This window comes from Diprion similis, chromosome 8, assembly GCF_021155765.1.
Source record: "Diprion similis isolate iyDipSimi1 chromosome 8, iyDipSimi1.1, whole genome shotgun sequence".
Lineage (NCBI taxonomy): Eukaryota > Metazoa > Arthropoda > Insecta > Hymenoptera > Diprionidae > Diprion > Diprion similis.
The window spans coordinates 5,459,164-5,487,060 of NC_060112.1; the positions used below are offsets into that span (position 1 = coordinate 5,459,164).

General features: G+C 37.7%; 2 protein-coding genes and 1 long non-coding RNA gene across 7 annotated transcripts; 1 reads left to right on the plus strand and 2 right to left on the minus strand.

The window, feature by feature from the left end:
- Positions 1-58: 58 nt before the first annotated feature.
- LOC124408439 lies at positions 59-16,454 on the minus strand. Its single transcript, XR_006929440.1, has 3 exons — positions 16,326-16,454; positions 13,839-13,845; positions 59-74 (listed from the first exon to the last, which is right to left on the minus strand). It is a non-coding gene; the product is annotated as an uncharacterized LOC124408439 (long non-coding RNA).
- LOC124408437 (sialin) lies at positions 6,655-19,288 on the plus strand. 5 transcript variants are annotated; one of them, XM_046885323.1, is made up of 11 exons: positions 6,691-6,745; positions 11,028-11,107; positions 11,977-12,032; positions 12,686-12,869; positions 16,343-16,576; positions 17,028-17,330; positions 17,919-18,042; positions 18,332-18,465; positions 18,543-18,685; positions 18,782-18,902; positions 19,054-19,288. In XM_046885323.1, exons 1-11 carry the CDS (start codon positions 6,706-6,708, stop codon positions 19,228-19,230), a joined length of 1,596 nt encoding a protein of 531 aa, XP_046741279.1. In that variant the 5' UTR covers positions 6,691-6,705; the 3' UTR covers positions 19,231-19,288. The 5 variants fall into 5 exon arrangements, with proteins under 5 accessions (XP_046741283.1, XP_046741279.1, XP_046741281.1 ...); XM_046885324.1 differs by lacking the exons at positions 6,691-6,745; positions 11,028-11,107 and adding exons at positions 11,168-11,523; positions 11,596-11,633; XM_046885327.1 differs by lacking the exon at positions 11,028-11,107 and having other exon boundaries at positions 6,655-6,745.
- Positions 19,289-19,538: 250 nt separating this feature from the next.
- On the minus strand, positions 19,539-26,551 carry LOC124408435 (NPC intracellular cholesterol transporter 1 homolog 1b-like). Its single transcript, XM_046885322.1, has 24 exons — positions 26,345-26,551; positions 26,027-26,244; positions 25,700-25,923; positions 25,306-25,436; positions 24,510-24,648; positions 24,226-24,418; positions 24,068-24,157; positions 23,752-23,969; positions 23,572-23,670; positions 23,281-23,483; positions 22,962-23,162; positions 22,651-22,852; positions 22,455-22,571; positions 22,202-22,382; positions 21,992-22,119; positions 21,613-21,867; positions 21,361-21,524; positions 21,114-21,229; positions 20,853-21,001; positions 20,584-20,780; positions 20,203-20,434; positions 20,020-20,133; positions 19,722-19,884; positions 19,539-19,647 (listed from the first exon to the last, which is right to left on the minus strand). Exons 2-24 carry the CDS (start codon positions 26,241-26,243, stop codon positions 19,628-19,630), a joined length of 3,753 nt encoding a protein of 1,250 aa, XP_046741278.1. The 5' UTR covers position 26,244; positions 26,345-26,551; the 3' UTR covers positions 19,539-19,627.
- Positions 26,552-27,897: the final 1,346 nt, after the last annotated feature.

A 27,897-nucleotide genomic window follows, 5' to 3' on the forward strand; every position in this document is an offset into this window, starting at 1 on the left:
GTTAATTTAAGAAAATCCTGGAAAATCGGAACCAAAATCATATGAATCTGATATAAAAACTGTAGTTCAGACGTCTGCGAGCAGCTGACGTCAGAATCCTAATTACCCAACTGAAATTGTAGGAAACAATTGGTACTACAATAGTGGTACTTAAGCACTACCGTGAGTGAGACACATAATCACAGAAAATTTCCTTCTCTACAAATACCTTCAGGCATTTTGTACAAAGATTGTGATCTTTCCGAAATTTAGTCTCTTAGGGGATCTCAATTCTGAAGTCGAATAAATATGTGAATAACGAATAAACAAATAAATTATATGAGGCATTCCACACCAAACCGTCGTACGTATGACCCTTACCATCGCCGATTTTTTTATTTATTTTTAAGCGTGGTGTAGAGTATACCAAAAAACATTTGTCATCTGGTGCTAGATTTTTTGAATCACGGGTTTGATTTTTACTGCTCCCAAAAATACGAAAATCCAATTTTCGAATGAATAACCTCAATTGATTGGCTTCAAATTTTACTCATGAATTCTACATTAAAAAACGAACATTCGGAGATCAGATGGAATTTTTGTATTTGATATTTCTATTTTTGAAATTACTATTTAATCGATTTTTCTCACTTCTTAATCACTTGTTTCGCCTATAGCTTCTAAACCAAAGGTTTGTCAACTTCCGAATTAGTCTCAAAATTTTTGTTTTTTAACAAAGAATTCACGAAAAAAGTTTAAAGCCAGTCGATTGGGGCTATTGATTGGAAAATTGGACTCTCGAATTCTTAGGAACTGTAAAAATCAAACCCGTGGTCCAAAAAATCTAAAACTCAGTGAAACATGTTTTTTTTTTATACACTCTACACCATACTTAAAAACTAATTGCAATCGCCGATGATGAGGGTCAGATGTAAGTCGGTTTGGGATTGAATGCCTCATATGTTATCCATTCATGTATCGTAAACAGCAAAATTTAATTGCATGCAACTCTCGCAATAGTCCTATTTTATTGGAAATTTTTATACTCTACTTTGTGGAAATATGAAGTGCAATAATTTTTTTCCACGAAACCTACCTGTTAAAGGCAACTGGAAAATTACTGTTCAGTTGACTCACTTTCTATTCGATAATATGTGAAGTGAAAGTGGTAATAGAAATACTAAATTTTACAAAACTCTGTCGTGTACGCATTGAAACACTGCAGGTATATAACGCAGCGGAGCTTGTATTCGCCGGAAGTGAACTGATTGTGGGTTGAAAAGGCAATTGGCCACTTTGTGAGGGTAGAGGTCCAGGGCCGTTTCACTACTAGTTGGGATTTTACGTAGAAAAAAAAGATTTTGCATTTGTATTGAATATATATGGTAAGTAGAAACAATCATTTCGTATTTTTGCTTTTGCAATCGAACTAAAATTGATAACTTACACAACAATGCAACGTCAGCCTGCATGCCTGCAAGGTATATCCATAACATAATTCAAAATCAGTGAAATTCAGTTGCTCGTAATATCCGCAATTAGTTTTTCATTATGAAAATAAAAGAAATATTACCTAATTATTTTTTTCCAGCCAGATGTATAATCGTGTGAAAAATGGATTTTATTTTCTTTCCTTTCCTTCGTTTTGTAATGCATTAAAGAGCCAAGTTCAAACTCCGTAGATTCTCCGGGAAGATTCTGCCTCTACAGAAAGAGTTTCGTTAACTCGATGCATGTTACTCTACATAGATTTAAGCAACAAGTAAAACGTGTGCAATATCCTGAGAAAATATATACTCGAGTCCCACCGAAAGGAAGAGGATAAAACGATAGCCTGAATTGATTATTTTCAGGAAGAATAAATCCAATTTTTGTTATTTTAAATTAGAAGAAGGCGGAATAATCATGTCGTGTTTTTTATTTCTCGTTGAAATGTTCCATTGCAGATTTTAGAAACGATTAAATTTCACCGATTATTATAATTTTCAGTTTCCTGCATTTGCTTCAATCTATTTTTTTTCAATCAAAGAATATAAATAATATGACGTGATGATTTTTAGTTTCACCCCTTTTTGCGCATGTGTACCAATTTTGTCAAGCAGCTGCGAAATTTGGTTTATTATAAACCCCAAGAACAGCGTTTAAAAAATCATCGATTCGCGGAGAATATTGGATTTTCCTGCGTCACTGGGTCCAGCAGCTGTGCTATTAGCATCGAACCCCATGGAATGTATAATCGTCCGAGCTGTAGCAGCGGCATGAAATTAACACCTATTATTTTCTTGCCATTCCGCGCCTACCGCATTTGGATCGCAGCTGCGAGCAAGAAACTCGTTGCATATCCTGCGAAAGGGCCTCGAGTGAATCGAACAACATTCTCGTCAGTCTTTTCGCCGTTCGGACGATGACTGGTTTTACAGATTGCCGAGCAGCGCAATTCTCGCTGAAGTCAATTTATCCACCATGAATCGTGTTCTTACCATGCGTATGGCGTACCTTAAGGCATATCGAACGTATTTTCCTGGGAAATGCTACGCGGATATTTTCAAGATCATTTAGCCACCTTCCACACGTGTTCTTTTCTGCTCTTTCTTCCCCTCTTGACACGCCGTTCAATCATCATCTGACTGACTTCGCTTATAGCGAAATTCTACGACCATATGGAACGCGCCCTTCGGACCTACTGGCATAGGTCAGCCTATCCCGGAAACTCGATTGAACCTCTCGCGAGACGAAGGGATGATCAATCGATGACCGTAAAAGAGATCGGCGATGATTTTTTTTTTTTTTTTATTTCAACTAGAATATACGTGCCAAAGAATTTTTCTGCCGTAACATTGTTCCTTGATAATATATGTGAATATGAAGTTTTGTTCGGTGAATTAATGATGAAAACAGTGTAAAAACTAAATTTAAAAATTTGTCACGTGTATTGTAATTCATTATGCAGTATTTAGAAATAACATTGTCTTGAAAGAACATCATTTTTTACATATTCAACTTAAATTTAAGATAAATTTCAAAAACTGTGAGTAACAAAAGATTCTACCATCAAAAAATTATCATTTGGTAGTACAATGCGAATTCATACCCAACAACGAGGCATCTGACAATTATAAAAAATTATTCCAATTATTCTCGTTCACTGGATGGAAAATAAAAATTTTTAACTGTCAAGTATATTATAATTATAGGTTCTCCAAAAATTACGTCATCTTGAACAAATATAATGTTTACAAATTCAAAGTGTATTTAAAAATGAACTTGAAAAACTAGAAAAAAATCTTTGCTCGGGAGAATATTTCAATTCAAAGTTTCTTTTGCAATACTGATGAACTGCGGGTGAATGAAATAATTCACTGAGAATACACGAGAATCGGCTTTTTTGTAATGACCACTGACGTACAAACGTGTACACAATAAATATTTTTCGTGCCATTTTACTCGGTGGCGTGAGTTGAAAATATGCTTATCTCTAGTCTACATGGGGTGACGAAAAAATAACAATTTTACAAATTCACATCACGATAGTTTCGCGCGTGATGAAATTGACGACAAGCAATGCGATAATGTTCCGCAGAGCGATTACACATTCTGCCGTTTATCTCTTGCGAAATCGACAGTAAAGTCATTTGTGTATCGCAATTAATTGACGCAAGTAGAGAGCCTTGGGGGGTCTCGCGACATGGGATCGAGACTTACGCGCTGAATGACCCTTTGCTCCAATGATAATTGTCGGCTCACATATGATTCGGTTATCGGAAATGGAAAAAGAACGCGGTATGAACAAATCACTCGGAGACGATTCGGAATTAATGTCACAACTTTGATTCCCGCGCTCCGATCACTTGTTCTCTAAAACACAAGTCAAAGAAATTAAGTCTCATCGTGCAGTCCAGCGCTCCACGTTCAATTTTAAAGTTTTTGCGCAGCTGACAGTCTGTAGTAGGAAACCTCGACTGCCAGACAATTTTCGGGGTACCCTACCATATGCGATTTAGTGCTCAAGATACTCGGACGATGTGTAATGTTTCTGCAGAATTTTGATTCTCTCATTTTTGTAGATTTTGATAGTTTAAATATCGTTTTGTACGTGAAGGATTTCAGAGGGTTTCAAAAACAATTGAGATACAGTAATTTTATTAATTGTTTATTTACTCAATTTTCAGTTTTTGACGGACTGGTATTTCTGAAATGTATTTTTTTCGTTTTTGTACAAGTGCATATTATTGGCACAAGTTGTTTTGTTATAGTTTTTCGAATGATTTTTGAAATATCAACGAAAAATGACTTCATCAGTTTTTACACGTATTTAAAAAAATATTTTCCCATTTCACTGGGTTTTATTATAAAAATATTTCTAAAAAAGATTTTGACTCGGACACTTTTCGAAGAAATAATATACTGGGGAAAAAACAATTCTGAATGTAATTGTTCTGGTGTAATTTATTATCCAACAATAACATGAATCTCTGACTCCGATAATGTCAGTGACTTACAAATGATTAATAGAAGGTTCGCATTAAACGATGCGAAGAAAGCGGCGAGATTACAAAGCTCGCTCAAGCTGTGATTATGAATTTTCACGAGGCGTGTAAGGAGATTAATTTCCAAAGTCATGATTCGTTATTTTTCTTGAAGTCGTACCAAATCGTTTATCTCAAATCATTCTATTGCGAAAATAACTGCGGCAATACGTGCGTATAATTGCCCTCGTATTAATGTTTTTTGGGACAGATATAGAATTGCGACATACGTGTAATCAAGGTTTAAATTATAATGATTAATAACAGAGTAAATAACAACGTAATAAATAACATAAATAAGATGATAATATTATTATTGGAATGTTTCCTCGCTGCATGTGTAGCTATAAAGTATATATATTTGCATTTCGTATATTATAATAAACACGATTTTGATTCGTGAAACTTTAATATTATTCGTTGACCGCATTGTCTTTTCTTTGACTCTTCTGGTATCAGCATAAAACAATTTAATTCAATCAACATCAAGAATTATAAACATGAATTTAATTACTGGAATGATACGCTGTAATTAAAGTGTTGCGATTTAATTGTCCTTATCATTCAATTATTCATTTAGAAAACACTTGTTTCCTTTTTCATGCTCACCCAATGAAGCTTTTCAATTATTTTTCCAGAAAATATTCAACCACATTTATCACAACACTAGTTTCAACAACAGTGACATTTCGTTCATCGATGTTTGGTAGTTTGAAGGATGTGGAAAAATGTAGGCGAAACGCCTGCCAACTTACCGATAGGCAATCCATCAGTTCTGTGCGCCTGGTGTCTGATTACACGATTTGATTCATGCGTTGTGTGTTGCATGTCTGCAAGTAGGCAGGCGTATTCGAAATTTATTAAAATTATTGAAAACTGTTATTTCTTAATGAAGAATATTCTAAAAATGGTAGTGTCTAATTTTTTCGTGAAGGATCGTCGTTATTCAATTCATTTTTGTTACCAATGAAAGTCAAAGACACCAACATACTTACACTGATCTTATCACTCTTTAGATTCGCTCCAATTTATCACAAGACAAAATAATTTCCATCTCCAGTTGGATTATTACAATCAATGAATGCCAAATCGTTCACGTCCAAATCTTGTGTTATCGAAACAAATATGTTTGTTGTCACAAGATAAGACGATCTTAATAGCCTGCAATAGCTCAATCATACAAGTCGTTGCTCACAAAATTTTAACCCTAAGCACATAATCAATCATTTGTATTTTCTAATATACTTATTTTGTCTCCGCTGCTAATTCTAATTTCATGGCACTGATAATCATTAAATTTTTTACACTATATCTAAGTGAAAATCCCTCGCGACTCCAAGAACAGAATATGTTTCAATCCACTCCCTGAATTTTCGTTTCAACTATTAAGCATCATTTTCATAGTTTAAACGATTTATTTCACGATTCATCGTAATCAACCTTATAGATTGCTTGCAGTAATTTAGGTGAACCGAACAGTGCTTGAATTGTATAAAAACGTATACAAAATTTTACAACACACTTGCAATTACACGGTAATAGATAATGGATATGGTCCAGTCAAATCAGAGCTCTCAACAGAGAAATATTATACGACAAAGGTTAGAAAACGCAAGTGAAGTTAATCGAGTTGAATTTAGTCGAAGAGTAATAAAATTACGGAATACTTGAATTAAATTCTCGGTGAACAGCGTGAATTCCAGGATTATATTTCAAAGTGCACAGACATCAGTCAAACCCTGGTTTCAGTCACAGCCTCTGAGATTTCTACCCCACATCTTGATCACAAATACAATATCGGTACGCATTTACTATACTTACTGGCTCTGCGTGTGAACATATACGTGAGGTGCGCACACTGATTTAAAAAAATTTGAAACCACATTTTGTTAACTAGTGTTTATAATTGTCAAATATTGTACTATTTACATAAGCGCAATGGATCCTCCATGTTTCGATGTTTAACGAGCATCTCAATTCAGTAGGATATTTCGTAGTAAATATATAAAGTTTGTAAAACATGATGTGTTTGCTGTGGATAATTGATTTTGACCTGATACCAGGTGGGTTCTAACTGACTCTAGATTTGTTTCAAATAAATGGCATGCATAATCGGTAAAGTGCTGGACGAGTTTATCAGATGCAACATCTCCCGAGATCGAGGATCCATCAGGTTAACTTAACAAAAGGATTGCGGTAAATGCCAACCGAGACTTGGCTCGAGGAAAACTTTAGGGGTGGTATTTACCCTTCAAATGAACTAAAAAAAAATACGTGACCAATCTTGTTTCACGTACAACAACATACGATAGCATTAAAAAAAAATCGTGATTTGAACAGTGATTTTTCGAAAGAAATTTCAAAATTGTTATGCCGGTTCGTATATTTTAAATCATTCTTTTCGTTTATTTTTCACAGAGTTAAATAAACATTTTTTAAATGGATTTAAATTTTCCGATTAGAATTTATAATTGTATCATTACTGAATTTTATCAATAATAAAAAAAAAATGGTGTCTGTTCCAGCATTTTTGACCCCAGATTCGGCGTCAGCTAATCAAAATACGCACAGATTGGATGTCGCAGTCATTTTCAGTCGGCTTCCTAATGCTGATTCCCTTGATAGTGAGTTTTCCGTTTTTAAGGGTGGTTTTCTGATCTTTTGAAAAAAATGGTGGGTATAAAATCATTTTTAACCCCGGATTCGGATTCAGCACGTCAAAATACATAAGAATTCATAGGTCGTGCCTTTGGTACAAACCACTTTTATTTTGTGCGCCGGTGTTATTGTACTCATCGATTTGAGGAAACTTGTTTGTGTGTGTGTTGACCGTTTCATAGCTGTATTGTATTGTGTGTAGAATAGGTACGCAGACAAAATTAGTCCGTTTCGAGCTCTCTTCTCGAACACATCGCGCTGCGCAATTTATACGAACGTGTAAATTTGTGTTACCTTAGAAGGAAGTGGTTTAGTTATTAACAATCAGAATTCTAATACTGTACGATTAGTACATAAAATTCATGGAAACAACTCAAGTGAATGTGTAAAATAAAAGTGACTTTCCAAAACCGATCTTTAACGAATTAACAAATGTGAATTTCAACCCTGATAAATAAATTCATTACAAATAACACTTTAAATAACATATTAGTGATTTTTAGAGTTGGAACCGTGATGGTGTTGGTAATTGGCATCAAATTTCTTATATACAGTGCGCCTTAATTTTACCATAAAAATTATAAGGTCGTTAATCTCAATGAACGTATAAGGAAATCAAGCCAGTGTCAATAAAAAATTTGTATACAAGTTATCACGTCGCATTCACCCGTATTTTATCACTAAACTAAGGTTAAATTTCTCGGCACTAAATGTTATTCTTCGGCCAAGAAAAGAATGACGTCAAATTTTCAAGACGTCAAAAGCGAAGTAAACCACGATGAATTAGACTGAAAATATCTTGTGCTATTGAAAAACGAATGAAAAAATCCCAAATTTTGAGTGAGAAAGTCCAGTTATCAAGAACTCGGAAGAAAAATTTTACAGTTTCGAAAAATAAATAAAAGAGTGAGTCTTTTATAAATCGTTGAAAATAGTTTTTCGGTAACACGAATAACTGTGCTTTCAAAAAGAAAGGCCCAAACTTATCGTTCGCAACTTACAATGTCACCCCGTGACATACCTAGCGTCTTTGTAACTGATCAGCAGAAAAAAACGTATCTGTCAATGAATCATTTACAAAAAAGAAAAAAAAATTGATAACAATCACTTAAAATTGAACAAATTTATTCAAACATTTTGCATTGAAAATATTGTCAATTGTTGATGTCTCTTTTTGCTTCTATAAAAACAAATTGCACTTCTTACAACCTTCGTTTTATAGTTTTTCGTGTCAATAATTATTTGGATTACATATATGTAAATCCTAATTAATACTTCGGTGTATTATTATCATCGTGAGCCAAATTAATCACGTTATTCACGTGTGGATACACGGTACTCGCCTACCTACTACATTTGACTCGTGAAGACCGCATCAATGGGGGGAATGAATAACCGGATTATGACCGTTTCCGTACCTGCAATGTCGGTATTGTGCAACGCGGCCATTACTAGACGCTCTTGGACGTACCTCATGAAATAGATCATCGCAAAATCACGCAACGTGTAATAAGAGTGACCTGCTTCCGGCAACCGATCTCGCAAATTGCATCTCCGACGAACTTGACCGAGTCGAGCTCTCCTGCTGGCTGAGTTAAGGTAAGACAGTAAAAAAGTGTTAAACGATATTAACAATATATTATTTTTACGTTAAAAAATAACTGTAAATCTGCTTTAGCTTGAGTTATTTATTCAGACTCACTTTAGTGTTAAAATTATTATTTATTTTATGTATAACATTTTATCATACGACGGTGTTTTCTGATAATTCTCAGTCACTTTGTAATTTTTCTACTTGCTTATTTCTGATCGTATACCGCTCAGAGAGGACAAGCTAAGTTCTCCAGGTCTTAGAAGCGGTGGGCAGGTGGTCTGAGACACCCGGTATATATCCTGTTTCATCATCCCATTTTTTTTCTGAATGAACTAAGATTAAATTGTTACCATACATAACTGCAATTGTCATACTTTTCTCGCCAATTTATTAAGACGGACTCGACTGCACTCCGTATTCATATTTCCGCTTCGTTCTTTAACTATTAATTATATGAACTATATAAAAGCAGAAAATATTTTGGAGTGTAAATATACGTAACGTGATTTTTCTGGTTAGAATATATTTCACAACATTTTTCGTTAAATCAATTGTGAAACAATAATTGATATGTTTCATTTGCAGTTAATATTATATTCATTTCGGATTTAAATGAGCTATGACTAATCGAAATTGGGTAAATAATAAGCTTCAGGATTTCCCATGATAGTTCTTATTTTCCATCCAAGAAAATCATTGGTTTAATTTCCTATATGGAACTTTACTCTTACCTGGTACTGTACAAATTGAAATCGTCACTCGATTCTACAAGCTTTTCAGAGACTAAAACAAAGTTCATTTTTTTTTTTTCATAAATGATGAAAGAATATTTAAAAAACGCGCCATTATCTTTAAATAGAAAAAAATGTCGTTTTCTAATTTGCGTAAATTTTCAAAACACGTTCCATTCATTGCTTTGAAAAAAAAAAAAAAACGACGCAAGACATGTAACAATTACGACCAGACCTAAATTATCATATAGATAAGTTACGTTCATGTAATATAGCAACGAGCACAACAGCGCCATTTCTGAAATCATTATACCTCTTTACGTGAGGTACGTGCACAATTATTGTGCACGAAGTAGCACAGAATCGAACGGATTAACGGTGAATTGTATACACATGCGTAGATGTATAAGCACGCATGCGTGTGTTATTTGTTATACACATGCAAACATTCAACAGCGTTCCTGAATGGTCACGCATCGCGTTCGAAAGGCTTCTAACGTTCGATTGAAATGATTAATTTTTTTCCGCTCGGTCTAGTTTTCCGCTTTGTTTCTCTAACATTATTCCACCTTGCTGTACTTATCCATAGATTTTATACGAGGTTATCGATCTTTGGCCTACGCACGGGCTGATTAATTTTTTTTACCGCATACCTGCCAGCAAAAACATATTAACTCGAGATCGAAAACAGCTCGGTAACACGTATTAAACACTGTCGATGTAGAATTTGGAAACTTGTATGGTGTTCAGACTCAATTCTAGCTCGTTAGTTATTTCATAGAATATTAACGTTACAAAACTGCTCCAAAAACACTTCCTCGAGTTTTAGTTGACTTTATTGGATTATTCATACTAAACAAAAAAATTAAAACTAGTACTGTACGATCGCAGAAAAATAAATCAGGTCAAAAGAATCGTTGAAATTTTGATACAGATGAGAAATATCATCGTCAAAGTAATCGTGTCATGAAAATTGATGCCCCTGTTATTATTGATTAGCGTTTTTGTACAAGCTCGTCCATCGTAATCCTTGAAAATCGGTATCAGTAGATAAGTATTAGTATAAAATAATCGGTACAGATCGTTTGAAAATCGACAAAAAAAAAAATTCAATATCGGTATTTATGAGGTAAAAAGTCCTTCAACGATTTCTCATCAATAACGGTCAAAAAATTTTCATTACCACGTTTGATGGTCAATGTCCTAGGCGAGATCTATAATAAATGCACAAGACAATCGCGTTTCAAACTTGCGTATAGAATATTTTAGTACAATTATAAAATTCAGAGCTACATCGATTGTGAAATCGGTTCCCAGAAGCAATAGCATGATAATTTTCTACCAAGCAATAAAAAAAATTTCCGTGCAAGTCTGTTGTCTCTTCGATATCGCGACCGATTTCTTACCGATCCCAACCGATTTTTTTTTATACCGATTCCACATCCCGAGGTCGCGTGACCTGGACTGCAATCCTGCAACAGAAGGACGTCGAATGTAGCTATCATAGTTCTGCTTGAAGATAAGTTCCTGGATCGGCAGCGTGGCTCAAACTCGAGGACATGACGTGCGATCTGCAGGGAGGGGAACGCGGAAGGCGGTACCCACCGCTGAAAGTGAAAGTACGAATAATTTCCTAATCTTAAATATCGTCGAGCCTTGGGTGCGCAGAGGCTGAGTCTTCGCGCATTCACTGCCGGATCGTTCACCGCAGCAGCGGCCCCCCGTTGCAGTTTGTTCGTGGGAGTGGGCCACGTGTTCCTCGTGCCCCGTGCCATCTGCCAAACTTCATTATCCTGGAATTACAACGCCTCAGTCCGTGCAGTTCGAGCAACAGGTTGCGAAGTGTCGTCCCGAAGTTCGCCGCGTGTGCACGGTAATCAGCAGCGTCGCGACGCCGATCAATATCAACGTGACGACGTCATACTGTGGAAAAGTTACAACCAGTATCGTCAGTGTTCAGTGATTTTTGCAATGCAGCTGCCCATGAGGAGATACTAAATTCCTCTTCTTTACCATCCGCGTTTCTCGGAATACTGATCGAAAATTTTTTCCTCTCAAGCAACCGTGATTTTTTTTTTTTTTTTTTTTTTTTCTTTTTTGGCACACCGATCTAACAATATTTTCACAGCTTTAATCGAGACACAAGTTAGTCCGAAAATTAAACCTCTTCGACGTCAGTTCTATGATTCCGTTTGACAATTGTCGTTTATCGCCTGATCAACAGGCTGTCAACGGGGCGATTGAAATTGACGGATTTTGATAGTAGATTTTTGTGAATTTGTATAGAGCCTTGCGTTTCGCGTATCGTCATTAGTTTTAAATTTGGGTCATTGCCACGTGGTTCGCAACTTTCGCAGACTCGTGGAATAGCCTGAAATATTTTCAGGTGGATAATGTATTCGCTGCATTCAAGTGACATTCGCGATACTGGTTTCGCCTGTGTTTCTTCGAGTTGTGGATTAACCAGTTCGCTTATCGCGTTTTTCAGGTGATTATGGCCGGGAAAACCGACGGACGTGAGCCGCGAGACACCGAGTATGGAACGTGAGTAAAATTTTCTTTGTAATCAATGATCGACGATTATTGATGCGGGTAATTTTTCAAAATGGGATTCAAGGAAACTTCTATTTTTATCGTTGTTACGAAAATCATGATTTTAATAACTCAATTCTAACGCGACTCAATCATTTTTTTACACCATGTGCTAAACTTGCCAACTTTTCCGATAAATTTTTTAAGGCCGGATATTAGTTCGCGAGAAAAAAATTTCATCAATATTCATTATTCACAATGTGCTGTGCGATGAAAAAGAATTCAAGGCTGAACAACTTATAAATATGATATATTTTGACGTGGAACGTCTGTAATGGACTTATGACTGTACTTCGGAAGGGTTTAATACTCTGTTATCTCAGGGACGTATTCTTGATTTTTTTACTACGATAACATCGAATTAACATCATGTTTCCTTTTACTTCTTTCCCAAGTGAAAAGGATATTATTATTTTATTATACATACTTATTACTTATCAATAAGTCCTAGTTGATCTTGTTTTACAGTGTTTTATAGACAAGTGAATGGAAAATTTTTATTCCAGTATCGAATGCCGGCTTGTACTGTTTTCGATACTTGATAAAGGAAAGCAGCCGATCAAAAACTAGTTGCAAATAATATCTCAAGATTGTAAACCTTCCAGGGTTCAATATGAGGAGACGGAGGGGCCCAGCTGGATGTTTTGGAAGAAGAGACGATACGTCCTGGCAATATTGGCCTTCTTCGGCTTTTTCACGAGCTACATTCTTCGGGTGAATTTGAGCATCGCCATCGTCGCCATGACCGCGAACAACACAAAAATCGACGCTGACGGCAATACGTACTACGTGAGTATGCGAATCGGTTATAATATAAAACGATGTTGAAACCATCGCGTTCGAATCAATTTCGAAACCACTAAATAACGCCAGAAGAAGAGTGAACGTGACGCCGAAATGAGTGAAACACTTTTAACAATAAGTGCAAAACGTTCGCTCGGCCTTTCACCGATTTTATTCACATTTACTTGCGCTTATATTTTATATTCACAATCCGGTGGTTACACCGTTCAATTCCGTGTTCAAAGATTTCTTTGTGTCGAACTATCTTGTGCGAAGAATTTTTCTCCCCACAAAAAATTCACGATTTCTCAATCCGATCAGGCAATTGGTTCTTTTTACTAAAATTCTTATCATTTATCCTGATTTTTCCGAATTCTTTCGGCTTGTTCTACACTTTTTTGTCGATTCTTCATTGAAATGTAAAGTGATTTCACTATTTCTGTGTCCATTGTTTCTTCTGTTTTCCCTGCTTCCCGTTTGTCCATGTTCTGCGAAATTTTGGGTTCCTTTTTTTAGAGAATCTGGTAATTCTACCTGCAATTTACTGTCAGTACTAAAGATGCCTGTTCTGTTTGATTTACTTTCATGTCAAACGATACAAATAAAATTTTCTCGGTTTGAGTTACGTAAGTTACTCAAACCAGTGATTTCTCAATGAAGGGATGACTCAATATTTTTTCCTATAAAATGAACACTCAATAACATCGAATTAAGAAGAACAGATGAAATAACTCTTCGGATAATTCGTATCCATGTACAAATTACAGACTAGAAATGGATAAAATCCAAGATATAAATTAATACAAAAAAGGTCCATCTTCACGATTGTATTTGCGGAATATCAATATTCACAGATTTCTGAAAATTCTTTTACCTCACGAATAACACAAATTAATATATTCGTGAAGCTTCGAAAAATTTCGCAACATGAAAAACTGTCGTATATTCTCCAATAATGAAAAACCAAAAAGTCACGTGTTCTCTTTCGATGATATAATATAATTTATGAATTCCTGATTAGGTTTAAAATTATTTAAACCTTGGTTTCAAGTGCAGGATTATTAACTTCACGGAGTACAAAGATGTATACGATATTTATTTTTTTCGTCGTAATAGCGTTATCGCGATCAGTTTTACGGTGCGATTGATAAATTTTTATTATCATGAAGACACAAATGCAAGCACTCAACCACCTTCGCTACCTTCTTATTAAGCCAGAGCAAAATATTCCATATTTAAACATTCTCAATGTCTTTAAACACTCGCGATATTCCCCGAGTTAATCTTCACGATAATTTAAACGTAAAATGTTAAATATTGCGAATGCTGTCATCTGAAATACAAATGACTATAGTTATACACTGTAGAGAAATTCGACAAATCAACTGAATCCATATCTTCGAATATATATAATATATAAAAAATGTCTTATTACAATGAAATATCATAGTAAAAATAGAAATATTTTTTTATACTAAAAATATTACAAAGAGCTCGTTCTGATAGTCCTTAAAATATATATATTCATTTGTTAATAATGCTCATTTATTTCTACAGTAAAACAAACTTATGTGAAATAAAATTATTTTTATATTATTAAAAAAAAAAAAAAATTCCATCCGCTGAGGACTATATAAATTGTAATTATATTTTTTTTTTCCTTTTTAAGTGTTTTTTTTTTATTTCGAATGAAGAATACAACTCTTCTACGTCTTTTAAATATCCTTTAGTTGAATGCTGTCTGACCGTTCTTCACGTGGTTATTTTGTTCAATACTATTTCCTTCGGTTTATATTCTCTTCTTCTTTTCACGACTTGTTTGCTCAATTTTACGGAGAGAATATCCGTGCACGCGATGTCGACTTTACGATTACGCCACGAGAGTAAAACTTGAGGCGTACTTGAAGGCCGTTACACATTCATACTACAGGTATAATCATTGTTTGGAGCACAATAAGGTAAATTGTGTTGAAACAGCGTTCGGTACAGTCTACCGAGTTGATTCTGAGACTAGGCAACCGGATAACATTTGATTGTTGAAATTAATGAATAAATTCCGAATTGAATGGCAGTTCTCAATTACCTTGTCAAAGGTAAAAACAAAAAAATATAAAACTTTTGTGAAAAAAAAAACAACAACAATAATCACCATCGAAGGTTACGTAATTCAAACAATTTTTTTCGAGCTTTTACAAATAATTTTAATCTGGAAGTCTTTCTTCAAAACGGTAAATGGAACAAAAAATTTTTACCCTCGTTACGATGTGAAAATATTAATGCGGAGCCGTAATTGAGGGGAACAGTCGGGTTGGCTTTACACGCGTTTACATTTACATACGTCCATCTCGTTATCTATGTACAATAAAGCATTGATGGTAGTTCAGAGCTAATTCCTGCATTAGAATAAGTGGGTATGGTACGAGTTATATTTAAGGCAACCGGTTCTTCGATGCGAGATACCGGCACAGTGTAATAAACTTCTATCTGCTGGAATGTATGCGTTATGTATATACGTGCGTGTACGTAGGTATATAGAACAAATTCCTCTTGCGGCACATTTGATAAGCTGAATCGGCGTCCTCGTTGACGTTTTGTAATGTCAGGGTCATTTTCCACTTGTTCGCGAATAATTCGCAACTAAACGCACTGTTCGTCGAACGTATAAGGTAAAAACGTGATCGCGAAATTTCCAGTCATCGAGGTTTTATCACAGCTTAATATGCAATTGAAGAATTAGTCGGAAATTTTTGTTGTTGGTTGCTTCTGGCTTGAATATTATTCACTACTAGATCCTTCTAAATGTCTCGCAAGCAAGTTTATGTAAGCGAAAAAGGAATTCGAACTATAATGCTTAGTGTAATATTCTCATGAAATTAAATTCGAGCACAATCCACGCGATACACGACGAAATCTCCTTGTCGTTAATTGTATAATATCCTTCATTTGTGTATTCATCACATCGTTCATTCATTCATCCACTTACCTCTGAGTTTGTTATTTCTTTAACCACTTAAATGCCACACATATTTTTCATCTGCTACTGCATAATTTTTTTTTTTTTTAAATTAGAATTCAGTGTGCCATAAACGACCTGAAGATAATTACCAGCTGTTAAGCGTTCGTACATAATTAATTATACTCTGCAAATATGAGCGAATGTTGTTTAACAAAAATTAGCATGAATTTGTAAAAATTATCTCAAGTTTCTAATAGCTATAATAAAGAACGACGAATCTCTTTCGGATTTCAGACACCCGAAAATAAAGAAAGCTGATTCGACAGGTCGCAGAAGTTCTATTTTTTTTTTTTTTTTTTTTTATTTGTTATTCAATAACAGTCAACAAATACAGTCAAATTTTATCTTGAAGGGCGACTTTTCTTCGAAAAAGAATACGGAGCCCTGACGTATCAATTCCGTATAGAGTTTCAATCGATCATAAATTGCCGTCGTGAAGGTACAACTCCGTTTTATTTTTCAGGAGCAAGAATTCGACTGGGACTCGAAACTCCAGGGGTTGATACTGAGTTCCTTCTTTTACGGTTACATCACGACGCAACTGTTCGGCGGATTGCTGGCAGCGAAAATTGGGGGCAAAAGAGTTTTCGGTGGTGGCATAGCCGTAACAGCCCTTCTAACCGTCATCACTCCACCCCTAGTGCGAGTGAACGTTTACATTCTCGTTGCTTTGCGAATCATCGAAGGCATATTCGAGGCAAGTGGAACCACCGTTGGAAGCTGAGTTGTTCGAAAATTGGAAACGGAACTTATTCCATAATATTTTTAAACCCAAAACTCTGAATCCCGGAACCCCTGATCTTGAAAGTATAGCTACTTTGAGGAGCCAGTTTCAATTCGTCAATTTTAGGCGCTTAATGTGACAATCTCTCAACTCAAAATTCAAATCAACTACCTACAAAACAGTAGGAAACTGCTTATTATGAGAATCGATGAACTTTTCAAGCGCACCATTCCGAATCTCAAAGTCTAAAGACAATTTTCACTTTTGACATCAAATTATAATTCCAAATTTCTCAGCTATTGCGAATGATAATTTATGTGCCGATTATGAGATAGTAACGGGAAGAGTTGACGTCTTTGTGGCACGATTAACGTGAATTCTTTAAAATTGTTCATGTTGCTCATTGGAAACCTCGAGTTTTCAGGGTGTCACGTATCCATGCATTCACGCGATATGGGCGAAGTGGGCACCGCCCTTGGAAAGATCGAAGCTGGGCACCCTGGCGTTTTCCGGAAGCTTCATAGGAACCGTCGTCGCGATGCCGGTAAGCGGTATCATGGCTGATCGCCTAGGATGGGCTTCGGTTTTCTACTCCTTTGGAGCATTCGGCCTCATCTGGTACATCGTTTGGATGATTTTTGTCACCGACGACCCGGAGGACGACCCGTACATCACGAAAGCAGAGATCAGACACATAAAGGGGTCGCTTAACCAGGTTGACAACGAGGTCAGTAGAGCGATTTAGTTCATATTTCACTTACTACCGACAAAAAATTAGGTCAATTAATCGAAGACCGTTGAAACGGACGTATTTTAAAGAAAAGTATGAAAAGATGTTCACGAATGTTCGATAGATTGTCAATTTGCAGTCAACAGTGTAAGGGTTGACTGTAAATAAACTAGTCATCATAAAAAACCAGTCAATCGGAACATCGGAGTTTTGATAATTAATTACCAAATTTTGTTGATCCTATTACTACATTCACCGTGGTGAGTCCTAGAAATGATATCTAGTTTCTGTTTAGACTTTTTTGTTTTGATCCCAACATTTTTTAAGGACAACCGTGAACATGGGATCGATACAGCTTCGAATTCAAGCTTTTTTTACAGTCATTACCACGTCTGATCGTGAGGTGAAGAGTTTTTCATCTTTCAAGTCAGTAAAATGGTAGTTAACATCTCGAAATGTGTGCTTCATAGAGAGATTTTGGAACCTATGAAGACTGAAACAGGACAAGCAAATGATCGTTTCTGATTACGAAAACTCGAACAATGTTCTCGCGCTGAATTTATAATTATTCTTAACATGTTGCAGAAAGTTATTCATCCTTGGAAAGACATCGTAACCTCGATGCCAGTCTGGGCAATTGTTGCAGCTCACTGCAGTGAGAATTGGGGATTTTACACGATGCTGACACAGCTGCCAACATTTTTATCGGGTAAGTGTGGGTAGCGTGAGAAATCAAATAATTTTTCCTCATCTGCAGGAGTGTTATAAAGTACGTAATTGATACTGATCACTCCTCTGATCGCAGCTCATTACCTACACATTAACGAATATCTTTGAATTATTCACCGACGAGATGGATAAAAATGATGCAATGAAATCTCAGTGTCCGCTGGAAATGAATTTCAGAAAATTTATCGAGACATCTTTCTTTCCTCCGTATTAATGGTGGCCCCATGGTAGCAATTAAGGTGAAATCAGCATGTAATTTATCGTTGCAGATACACTGGACTACAAACTTGAAAAGAGCGGATTTGTATCTGCGCTACCCTACCTGGCAATGGCCATAATGCTTCAGGCTGGAGGATATGTTGCAGATTATTTGCGAGAGCGTAAAATACTGACGACGACTCAGGTAGCCATCATCTCACCACTTGCATGGTCATCTGCCATGGTGTCCTGAAATTTATGACAATTCGTTTTTTCACTCAGGTGCGCAAAACCTTCAATTGTCTGGGCTTCGTCAGTCAAACGATATTCATGATGTGCGCGGCCTTTATCATGACTCCGGTCAGCGTCATCCTCTGCATCACGATCGCCATTGGTTTGGGGGGTTTATCATGGGTTGGCTTCAGGTGAATTGAACATTGTTCTCTTGCCAAAATTGACCAGATCAATTCTTTGTTGAAAACTGATGTAAATTTTTTGATACGCTTTGATATTTCTCCCAGCGTTAATCATCTCGATATTGCACCACAACATGCGAGCGTTCTCATGGGATTTGGAAACACCATGGCCACCGTACCTGGTATCGTCAGTCCCATCATTACTGGATACATTGTCCAAAATAAGGTGCGTAATGGTAAATTGACCGTGGGAATGTGATTTTCATGGAATCTACTTCAAGTCAAATGAAGCTGAAGTCCCGCACTCTTTCTCGTTTCGAGTTGAAGAGTTCGACGTTTAATCTTTACTTTCGTGTGTAATTTATGTACATTTTTAGTCCGCTGCCGAGTGGAGGATAGTCTTTATCATCGCGGCAACGATCTACATAGCAGGTGCCGTAATATACGGAATATTCGCCTCTGGAGAGGTTCAGCCGTGGGCAATGAAGTCGAGGAACAAAAACGAGACGGCGTACGACAATCCGGCCCTCGAAGTGGATACTTTCACGAAGTGAACATGTCGGCGGTTTCAGAAACTGCATAATTCTCGCATTCTTCTCGTCTTCCGTACCAGAGAGATCAATAAATCGTAATCTTCACTCTGAAGCAGCACATTGGTTAATTTCAACGATGTTTTCGACGATGATGTTTTCAATGTGCAGTTGTGCGTGAAGTAAACGCAAATTTCCATGATTTTCATGATTACACGTAGTTACGCGATGCAGGATATATTGAGTAGGTCGTGATTCAGGCGATTGTATAAATATCAAATTGCAGGTTACAGTGTATGGGTGTACAAATGATGAATTAAACCTCGCGAATTACTTAAAATAAAGCACTTTATTTTTGTTACAGTTTTGAGTTTTCTTATTCCCGATGAAAGTGTTCACTTGTACAAAATCCGAGTCCGTTTCAACCAGCGTTCTCTGGGCCTGAAAGTGAGATGAATAAGCTTACGATTAGACACAATCAGCAAGATTCGTAACCCATTTGTCAATTCACTTACCTATGAAGCTGAGCAGAACCGGCAAAAATATGAGACCATGCGCTGCGCCGATCAAAACTATGCCGAGGTACATCCGGAAGTAGAATACTTGGAATATTTGAGATTTGGCAAATGCCAAAACCACGATACCAGCGAACTTTGTCAGTGTTATGCCGGAGAACACCTGCGAAGGTGTAAAGCACCGTTATGTTCATATCAATTAATCTCCTTTACTGCATGGAAAGTTTTTTGAAGTTTATCATTAACAGAATGAAAACAAAACATCTTCAGTAAGGCTTTAACAAAACAAATTACTCACAGAGCTTCCCATTCCAGTCAAAGTCTCAGAGACTCTTTCCATCCTACTTGAGCCCTTTTGTTTTAAATACGAATGAACGATGTGGCTGCAGAACTCGACGGATATTCCCATCGCCTGATGAAGGATAGAATGGAAGAATCAGACGAGAAAAGTGTGAGTTTTTTGCGATTGAAAGAAACTTACCACGACCAGATTGACCAATGATACAGCATTCAGGGATATGCTCCACCAGTACATCACTCCTCCCAGATTTATCACGATCATGACAACGTTCAAGGCAACGACGAAGGCTGAGAAGAGGGACAGTCCGGTCAAGATGAAGGTGGCGCAAAATATCACAACAACCGACAAACTCAGGGAGGTCAAGGCTTCTGTCCAGATCGTCAGGTATTGCTCGTAAAAGACGTAGAAGACGCTGTGAAACATGAATATTGTGTATCAGTCGTTAGATCCGAAGAACTTGGAGCACGTAAAAAAGTATCGAAAAACTATGATTTGGAAGAAGCAAAACGGTGCATCAAGGCAGTGCCAGAGCAAAGTAGTTCAGTGACGAAACTATCAGACCTGTAAGGGAAGACCTCGATCTCCGTATCAGCGACGCCAGCGTTATTGATCATAGTCGTTATGTTAGCAGCAATGGATCTGGCAGCTCTCAACGACTCGTACCAGTCCGAGGAGTCTTTCAATGGCGTGTGGTAAGTGCCGAAGTAGCTGTCACCGACATCCATTTTTCCGTACAGATCCGTGTAGTAATTTACCGCCTGCATTGAAAGATGTTAATCTTACCGTGTAGTTTAGTTTCCTGGTAAATTGAATAGGCTATAGCTACTTACGTCTGCGTACGAAGCTAAACCACTCTTTGCGCAAGTCTCGTCAGGAATATCCGTTAAAAAGTAATCAAGGTACGTCCTGAAGCTTTCAGTATCCGGTCTGATTCCGAAATCGTCAGTACCGATAGAGCAGGTGCCGCAAATACTTGACCCTGTGGATTTGAAATCGATTTCTCGTTTGCATTTTTCTTCTTTTATTTATTGCTGTGTCGAATCGCTTTGCGAATCTTATGCCCAGTATAAGTAAAAATTCAATTCACTCACCGATGGAGTGTGGACAGTAGGAACTATTACTGTAGTAATACTTGCAGCATCCATCGATGGTCGACCAATCGAAGTAATCGTCAAGCCAGGATGACGCTGCATTTTGAATATACGATCTGAAGAAAAATAATTTTCATTTCAGGTTTTATGCATAACAAACCTAAGTTTTAAATGATATTCAGATATAAAACAGTGATAAACAACTTCAGATTTTCGTAGTACAGTTTCAATTAATGGGAAGACTCACTCTGAGGACTGTTTTGCCGCCGAGTACAGTTGTGTGCTCAAAGAATCAACGTTGCAGCCTTGCCCACCGCATATTATATCTTGAACACCGTCCAGCGAATAATTAAGTCCTTGTTTTACAACGAAATAAACGGGTGGTCCCATCGAAAGCAATTCTTGCATGTACTATAAAATGAAAATAAAAGCCAGAGTGTAATCGTTATCTGTCAAAGTGATTTCACTCTCCATGCCTAAGAGAGGGTGAATATCTCACCTGGAAGTACTTGAGAACGTATGAATCGTCAGGCATGGCCAACTGCTGATCCAAGCCCACTTCAACATTCGGCCATACAACAATGCTGATGACAAGGAAGCAGGTGAATAGAACCAGGACAACGATCCTGACAGGCTTGAGCAAGAGATAAGGAGTGTAGTAACGTTTGAAAACCGAGTACACCAGCCCCTTACCCGGCTCTCGTTTCTCATCCGCGTTGACGGAAAAGCAACAGCAGATATCCCATCGGTTGGTCTGCAAGCATAATTGGTCACTTAGGAAGAGAATTTCTATTTCAAACTGTTAGTCGAGTAGTCGAAGTCGTTGTTTCTTTTTACCATCGAAACGTGCCTCATTTCCATTCTTCTAGTACACTCACCTCGACTCGTTCAGCGTCCAAAGCCAAAAGGCTAACGAAGGCGGTGATTTGAAGACAGAAGTTCAACGCGATAGCGACTGAGGCATACCAGGCGAACGTTTGCACAGCAGGCATGGTAGAAAGTCCACCTATAATCGTACCGTATGAATGCCGAGATTGTAATACAGACTGTACTTTCCTGCTTTTTTCAAAGCCGATTTTTCAACTTACCGATCAGGAAGCAAAGACATTCCGAAGTGCTAGTCAGTAACATGGAGGGCCCAACCGATCCAACAATGCGGCCAATGTGGGCAGGCACCGATTCTTCCGGCTGCCTTGGATTCCTCTGATAATTCTGGACCATGATGAAAATGTTGTCGACTCCGACGGCGAGTACCAAGAATGGAATTACCTGGTGCAAATAAGAAGTTAATTACACGGTCAAGGAAGGGACGAACTCCGATGACGGTATAGTCTAGCGTACCTCAATAACCAACAACGACGTTGAAACTCCCAAGTACCCGAATATTCCGATGGAGCAGGCGACCGAGAGCAAAACAATCACGATTCCGCTGACGCTGAGCGCTATTCTACTGTGTACCTTAAAAATGGGAGAAGTTGGATTTTTTTCCAATGGAATGAATAACTGGAAAGGTACGCTTCGATTTTCTCCAACTTACCAAACAATTCATTGACGCACTGAACTTTCCCAAGGCTAGAACAATGTATACGAACATAACGCAGTAGCTGATTACCACTGTCGATATTTCCGCTTCTGAGGTTCTCGCGATCTCGTCCTCAATTGACCGTTCGGTCGAATAGGCAATCTCCATCATGTCAGGTCGTTCGTTAGCATCCCAGTTCTCCATGAAAGCTATGAACCTATTCATTGATAGAGAGTATTATGCGTCAGCTCAATTTCTGAATAACGGAAGTAACCGATGACCGACTTTTTTCGAAAAAGAAGTGAAAGCTCGTGCTGAATACTCACTTTGATTCCCAAGCCAGAGCTGGCGCCAGAGATTCTTCGTCCAAATGATTGTTTACCATGTACGTGAGTGCAAGCCCAGTCGCCTTTATATAGTCCGCGGAATCGTAGCTCTCTTGACCGTCCACAAGGAAACCACCCAAAGCTACTGCAGGGATGATCGGCCCTTTGTACGTGGATATGCAATCGGTATTATAAGAATTCCTGGGGTTAAAAAACATTCCTGGTTAACTCATCCACAGTTTGACTTATTGAATGAGAATGATGATTGTGAGTTCACAGCAGAGACAGTAATTTGCTGAGATTAAATGGAATAGCTTACTGTAGGCATTTGTAGAGATGATCGAGATAGTTGGTTTCATATCCACCGGATGTTGACGTTTCGTTGAAAGTATCAAGACTGTACTGAAAGTAACCCCAGATATTCTGGACCGTGCAGAGTGACAGCGTCACTCCACCACTGAATTCGTTTTGGACTGGAGCGTAACAAATTTTTTCCAAACCTTCGTCAGTGTCCTGACCGATCTGTGAATTTTCATTGATTAAATGCAAGTGACAGTTGTGAGAATTGTTATCCAGTCACAACAGTCACATTTCGTGCAGTATCACTCACGTCTATGATTTGTTGATGAAGGTCGTATATAGCCAGCAAGAACTCTCTGTTGAAAACTGGTCCAAACTCCAGCTCATCTGTGGTGGTATTGTGTAATATCTAGAAAATCCGATAAACACGTTAACAATGAAGAATAAATTGGTAATTTTCGGGACAGTATCTATGGACAAATCGTCATACCGTGTCGAGTCCTACAGGCTTGATGAAGATCTGCTCAGTACGGTAAAACGGGGTGAAATGCTCGTCGAAAAAGTCCTTTTCGATTCGCGACTGGCTCGTTGGTGCTGCCCAAATTTCAATGGGATTCGTGGTTATCGACAGATATTTTATACCGTAGCACATAAGGATGATTAAATATGTCCAGGCGCAAAGAACGAGTACCGGCTGCCTTGCGAATCCTGTTGAAATAAACTTCGATAAATATCTTCAAAGGTCAAGTAAGTCGCCAAGTAAGTACGTCGAAGAGAATGCCCCGTTAATTAATGTATTTTCTCACCATATCCTAAGGCCCTGAAGATCGTTTCCAAATATCTGTTGAACGCTTCACCAGCGTTGTGGTATTTCGATCCAAAAGAAGAAGATTTACCTAAAATGAAGTATTTCGTTGAATGCAAGGTCCTACTGTCAAAGGCTCAAAGAAGAACGGGAGCTCACCTGAAACGGGATATTTCCTTCTTATCAACGTCACAGCCGTGGTGGACCCTGCGCTCAAGACAATGACGATTATTCCAGCAATGATACCCCAACCGCTGATTCCAAGTAACAGAAAAGTGCTTGTATCCAGATCTAGTTCGGTTATGGGACAACTATCATCGCAATCGACGCAGCTGCAGGCCAGTGAAGAGTTCTGAAAGCGGAAGATTCGATTGTAAGGATTGAGACAATGCAGGTCAGAAAAGATTTGATACTTGTGTAATCATATGTGTTGAACTACTCACATCGTAAGCCTCGTCGCAGGTCTTTGTCTCGGGGTTTAAGGAACTATTCGACGACAAAGAGTCTTCGGCGTCCCATACGTAGGTCATTTGGAAAGGGACAAGACCATCGCTGCTCACTGTTCCCATGTACTCGTACCACCTTCGAGAATTTTAGCATCATTATCGTTAACCAAATCATGTAAGAAGATAGATGTTTTCGTTGAAAGCGTGGTAGGAAAACATTGTCTCGGTTATACATATTATCAATGACGCAATGATAACTTCTGATGAATCCCGCAAATCATACAAGTTAGCAATATGCGTTAGCAAGTGGTTTCGTGATAATCGATTAATTACAATGAATTCAGAGTCTCCTATTAGAGTCGAAATAATCAGTGAGACTAGTAGTAATAATAATCTCGGAGCTGATTAGCGATTAACTGGAAGATTTGAGCACACGTGCATGCTAAGCCAAGTCTATCGTGGCAATCTTGCTCGACTCAACAAGCGGGCAGATACTCTATGCATAGATTGTAACATGGCATCGAGGCATCGGTGTCAATCTCGTTGCTATCTAACCAGGGGAATTTTATGCCGCGAAGCCCTGTAGCTGACCAACAATTTCAGCAGGTGCCTTGTCAATCAACCCAAAACACTTTATCGGCGTCAATGAGCTAATTAGACGCCGCGTGACGCTGCCGTTTACACAAACTTAATCACGCATATACATTCATGATTGTGGGAAATCGTTTTCCAATTCCCGAACAGATCGAATCAAATAGGATTTCTAACGATTCGATAAATCTGCAAGACTCACAATTTATACGTGCATCTGCTGGCTCCATAAGATCCGCATGCCAAATCCATAGCCAAATTTCCACTAGCAGGGTGAAGAACACCTGAACACGAGTTGTAGGTACCTTCAGCGTATTCTTCCCCTAAATAGATCTGCGAAAAGAGAGCGACAGAAACTTGAATCGCGATCTTATTAGTGTCCAGGCACCAGAATTACTCATGCAGAAAATATATGTTCGACTTATTTGCACCAGTAATTTTTTTTTATCCAAAATGCAATTAATCAATCATACTAATCTTTCTGCAAATGGTTACTGATATTAGTGTTCACTGAATTAGAATTCCTTCACCGATGTATTGTTACCATTATGAGCAACATTTCTACTGCATTTATAATTTAGAATTTTCTACCAAACCTGAACTTCGTTTATGTACTGGACGACCTCGTCGTTCACAGTAGCGTTCAGGATTTCAACGTTGTACATGAATCTGCTCTGATCCGGAGCACAACTAAAGTCGCAGATGGATCTGAACATGTTTTTCGAACATGTAGGACACCTCCCGAAGACACCTTCAGCCATTGACATGCTCGAGTCCATGTCGATGATCTGCTGAGCATCGCAGCACACGAGAGGAGTATCTGAACATCGATTTCGAGACCATATAATTACATCAGTATTTTTACCTGTCTTGATCGATTCTCGAAATACGCTCAAAGTCAAAGTTTAAACGGCACAACTAACCAGTTTCATTCTCGAAAAAGTGCGGGCATCTGTCGTAGAGGATCGCTTCTGCTGTCGAGTTATTGATCAGCTGACCAGTCGACGATGATGGACAATTGTAGGTCGCTACCCCAGACGAGTAACACTGACCGTACCACACGCAGGTATATTCATCGTCGCCGAGGGATGAAGCGAGGATAAGTGAAACCAGGAAGACGATGAGAGAAGAATTCATCATTCTGAAAAATGAACGTCTTTATCGAAGTTCCTGTACTTTGATTTGGAAAGTAACGGCTGACGTATTGCTTCTGGTTGATTATTTTCAGAGTAAAATCTCACCTCGAGTTTTTTGGTGTTTGCCTTTTCCGTTCCCAGGTAAAACGAGATCACCGTTCACCTAACGGTTCGGTGAAAATTTAATACTGTTTGTCGGACCTGAGAACTTACTGTCTCATCGTACACACACCCGAACTTGAAACGGGGTTGAGGTCGGCTGAATCCCGGTGAAGACTGGCCAGCCGAATCGAAGCCGGTGTAAAATCCCGGTAAAAATCTTGATTCTTTATCGGCCAAACGTTTTCATCTTATCGCGCAGCTGAGAGACCTATTTCTGATCACCAGATAGATTATCTATTTTCTACACACGTAGTTACATTGTTGAGCGATTTTTCAATACAATCCGTTTAGCCATGCAGCTGGCCCGTTTACTCACCTATTAGAGGTGTTTGTATAGGGAATAAAGTGTCGATTCTCTTATCAATTATACGTCGTCTAAAGTACGGTGATGTCGTTTTTTTACCAATTTTTTCTTTTTATTCCGTAACACCTGCGAGGTGTGACAATGACATATATAATTCGTGTATATCTGTGCAGCGTGCAGATAAGCGTCCGATGAGAGTTTTAATTACGAATAATTGTTGCTCTGTATCAGTCACACTTTTGGAATAGGAATAGACATAAAAGTCTGATTTTTAATTGCGTTGGTATGACTTTTTCAAAGAAACCCATTTTTCATCGAATCAAAGGAACGATCTGTTGTATGAGAGAATTAGCTTCACGCTTTTTGGAACTAATCACAGATTCAAAATCGATGAAATCCACAATTTGTCTTTTACCAAGGTATTCACTAAGAATGAGAAATTGTTAATGAGCTTGGTGAACTGAACTTATTTGTAGAAGACCTCGAAAATAGTTTCGTACTGTTATTTTATTTTCTTTCCACCGCATGAGAAAACCTGAGTGTTTCGGAACACATTAACTAGAAGTAGGACCTCTATTCTCTTATTCTCTAATTTTTCTTACTTGTGGAGTCGCCAGCTTCCAGAATTAATCCCTGTAGATTTTTGAGCAACTTTTTTTATTCAACTTCCGTAAGCACACGCCGACGCATCGTCGTTTTATAAGTGATAATGAAAGCAGTGTAATTTCTGAGGTACCATAAGAAGAAAGAAATAGGATTGAACACACATCGGATATTTTCGTAATGATTAATCATATTTTAATGACACAATGATCGTACAAATGATTCTTTTACAAATGAACAATTGTCTCGCCGCAGAATGAGAATTAACCTTAGAACGGTAACGTGATTTTATTTTTTTATTTTTTTTACCTATTCCGGTAACGTGGGGTGAAAAAACGCACAATCTTGTAAATTATATCTGTCGGATACATCATATCTTTGAGAGTCTTATAGGGTCTAACTTTCTTCGTTTTTAATAAAGAATCACGTGAGCTAAAAAACTTTTTACGTGAATTTCAAAAAAGTGGTCAAAAATTCATATGTCTCGAGTCGAAAACGTAAATTGTTCTCTTGCGATCGGAAATTTAAATTCGCGTTCTTTGTTTTTTCACCTCCCGTTACCGTTCTAGGGTTAAAATGATACTATAAT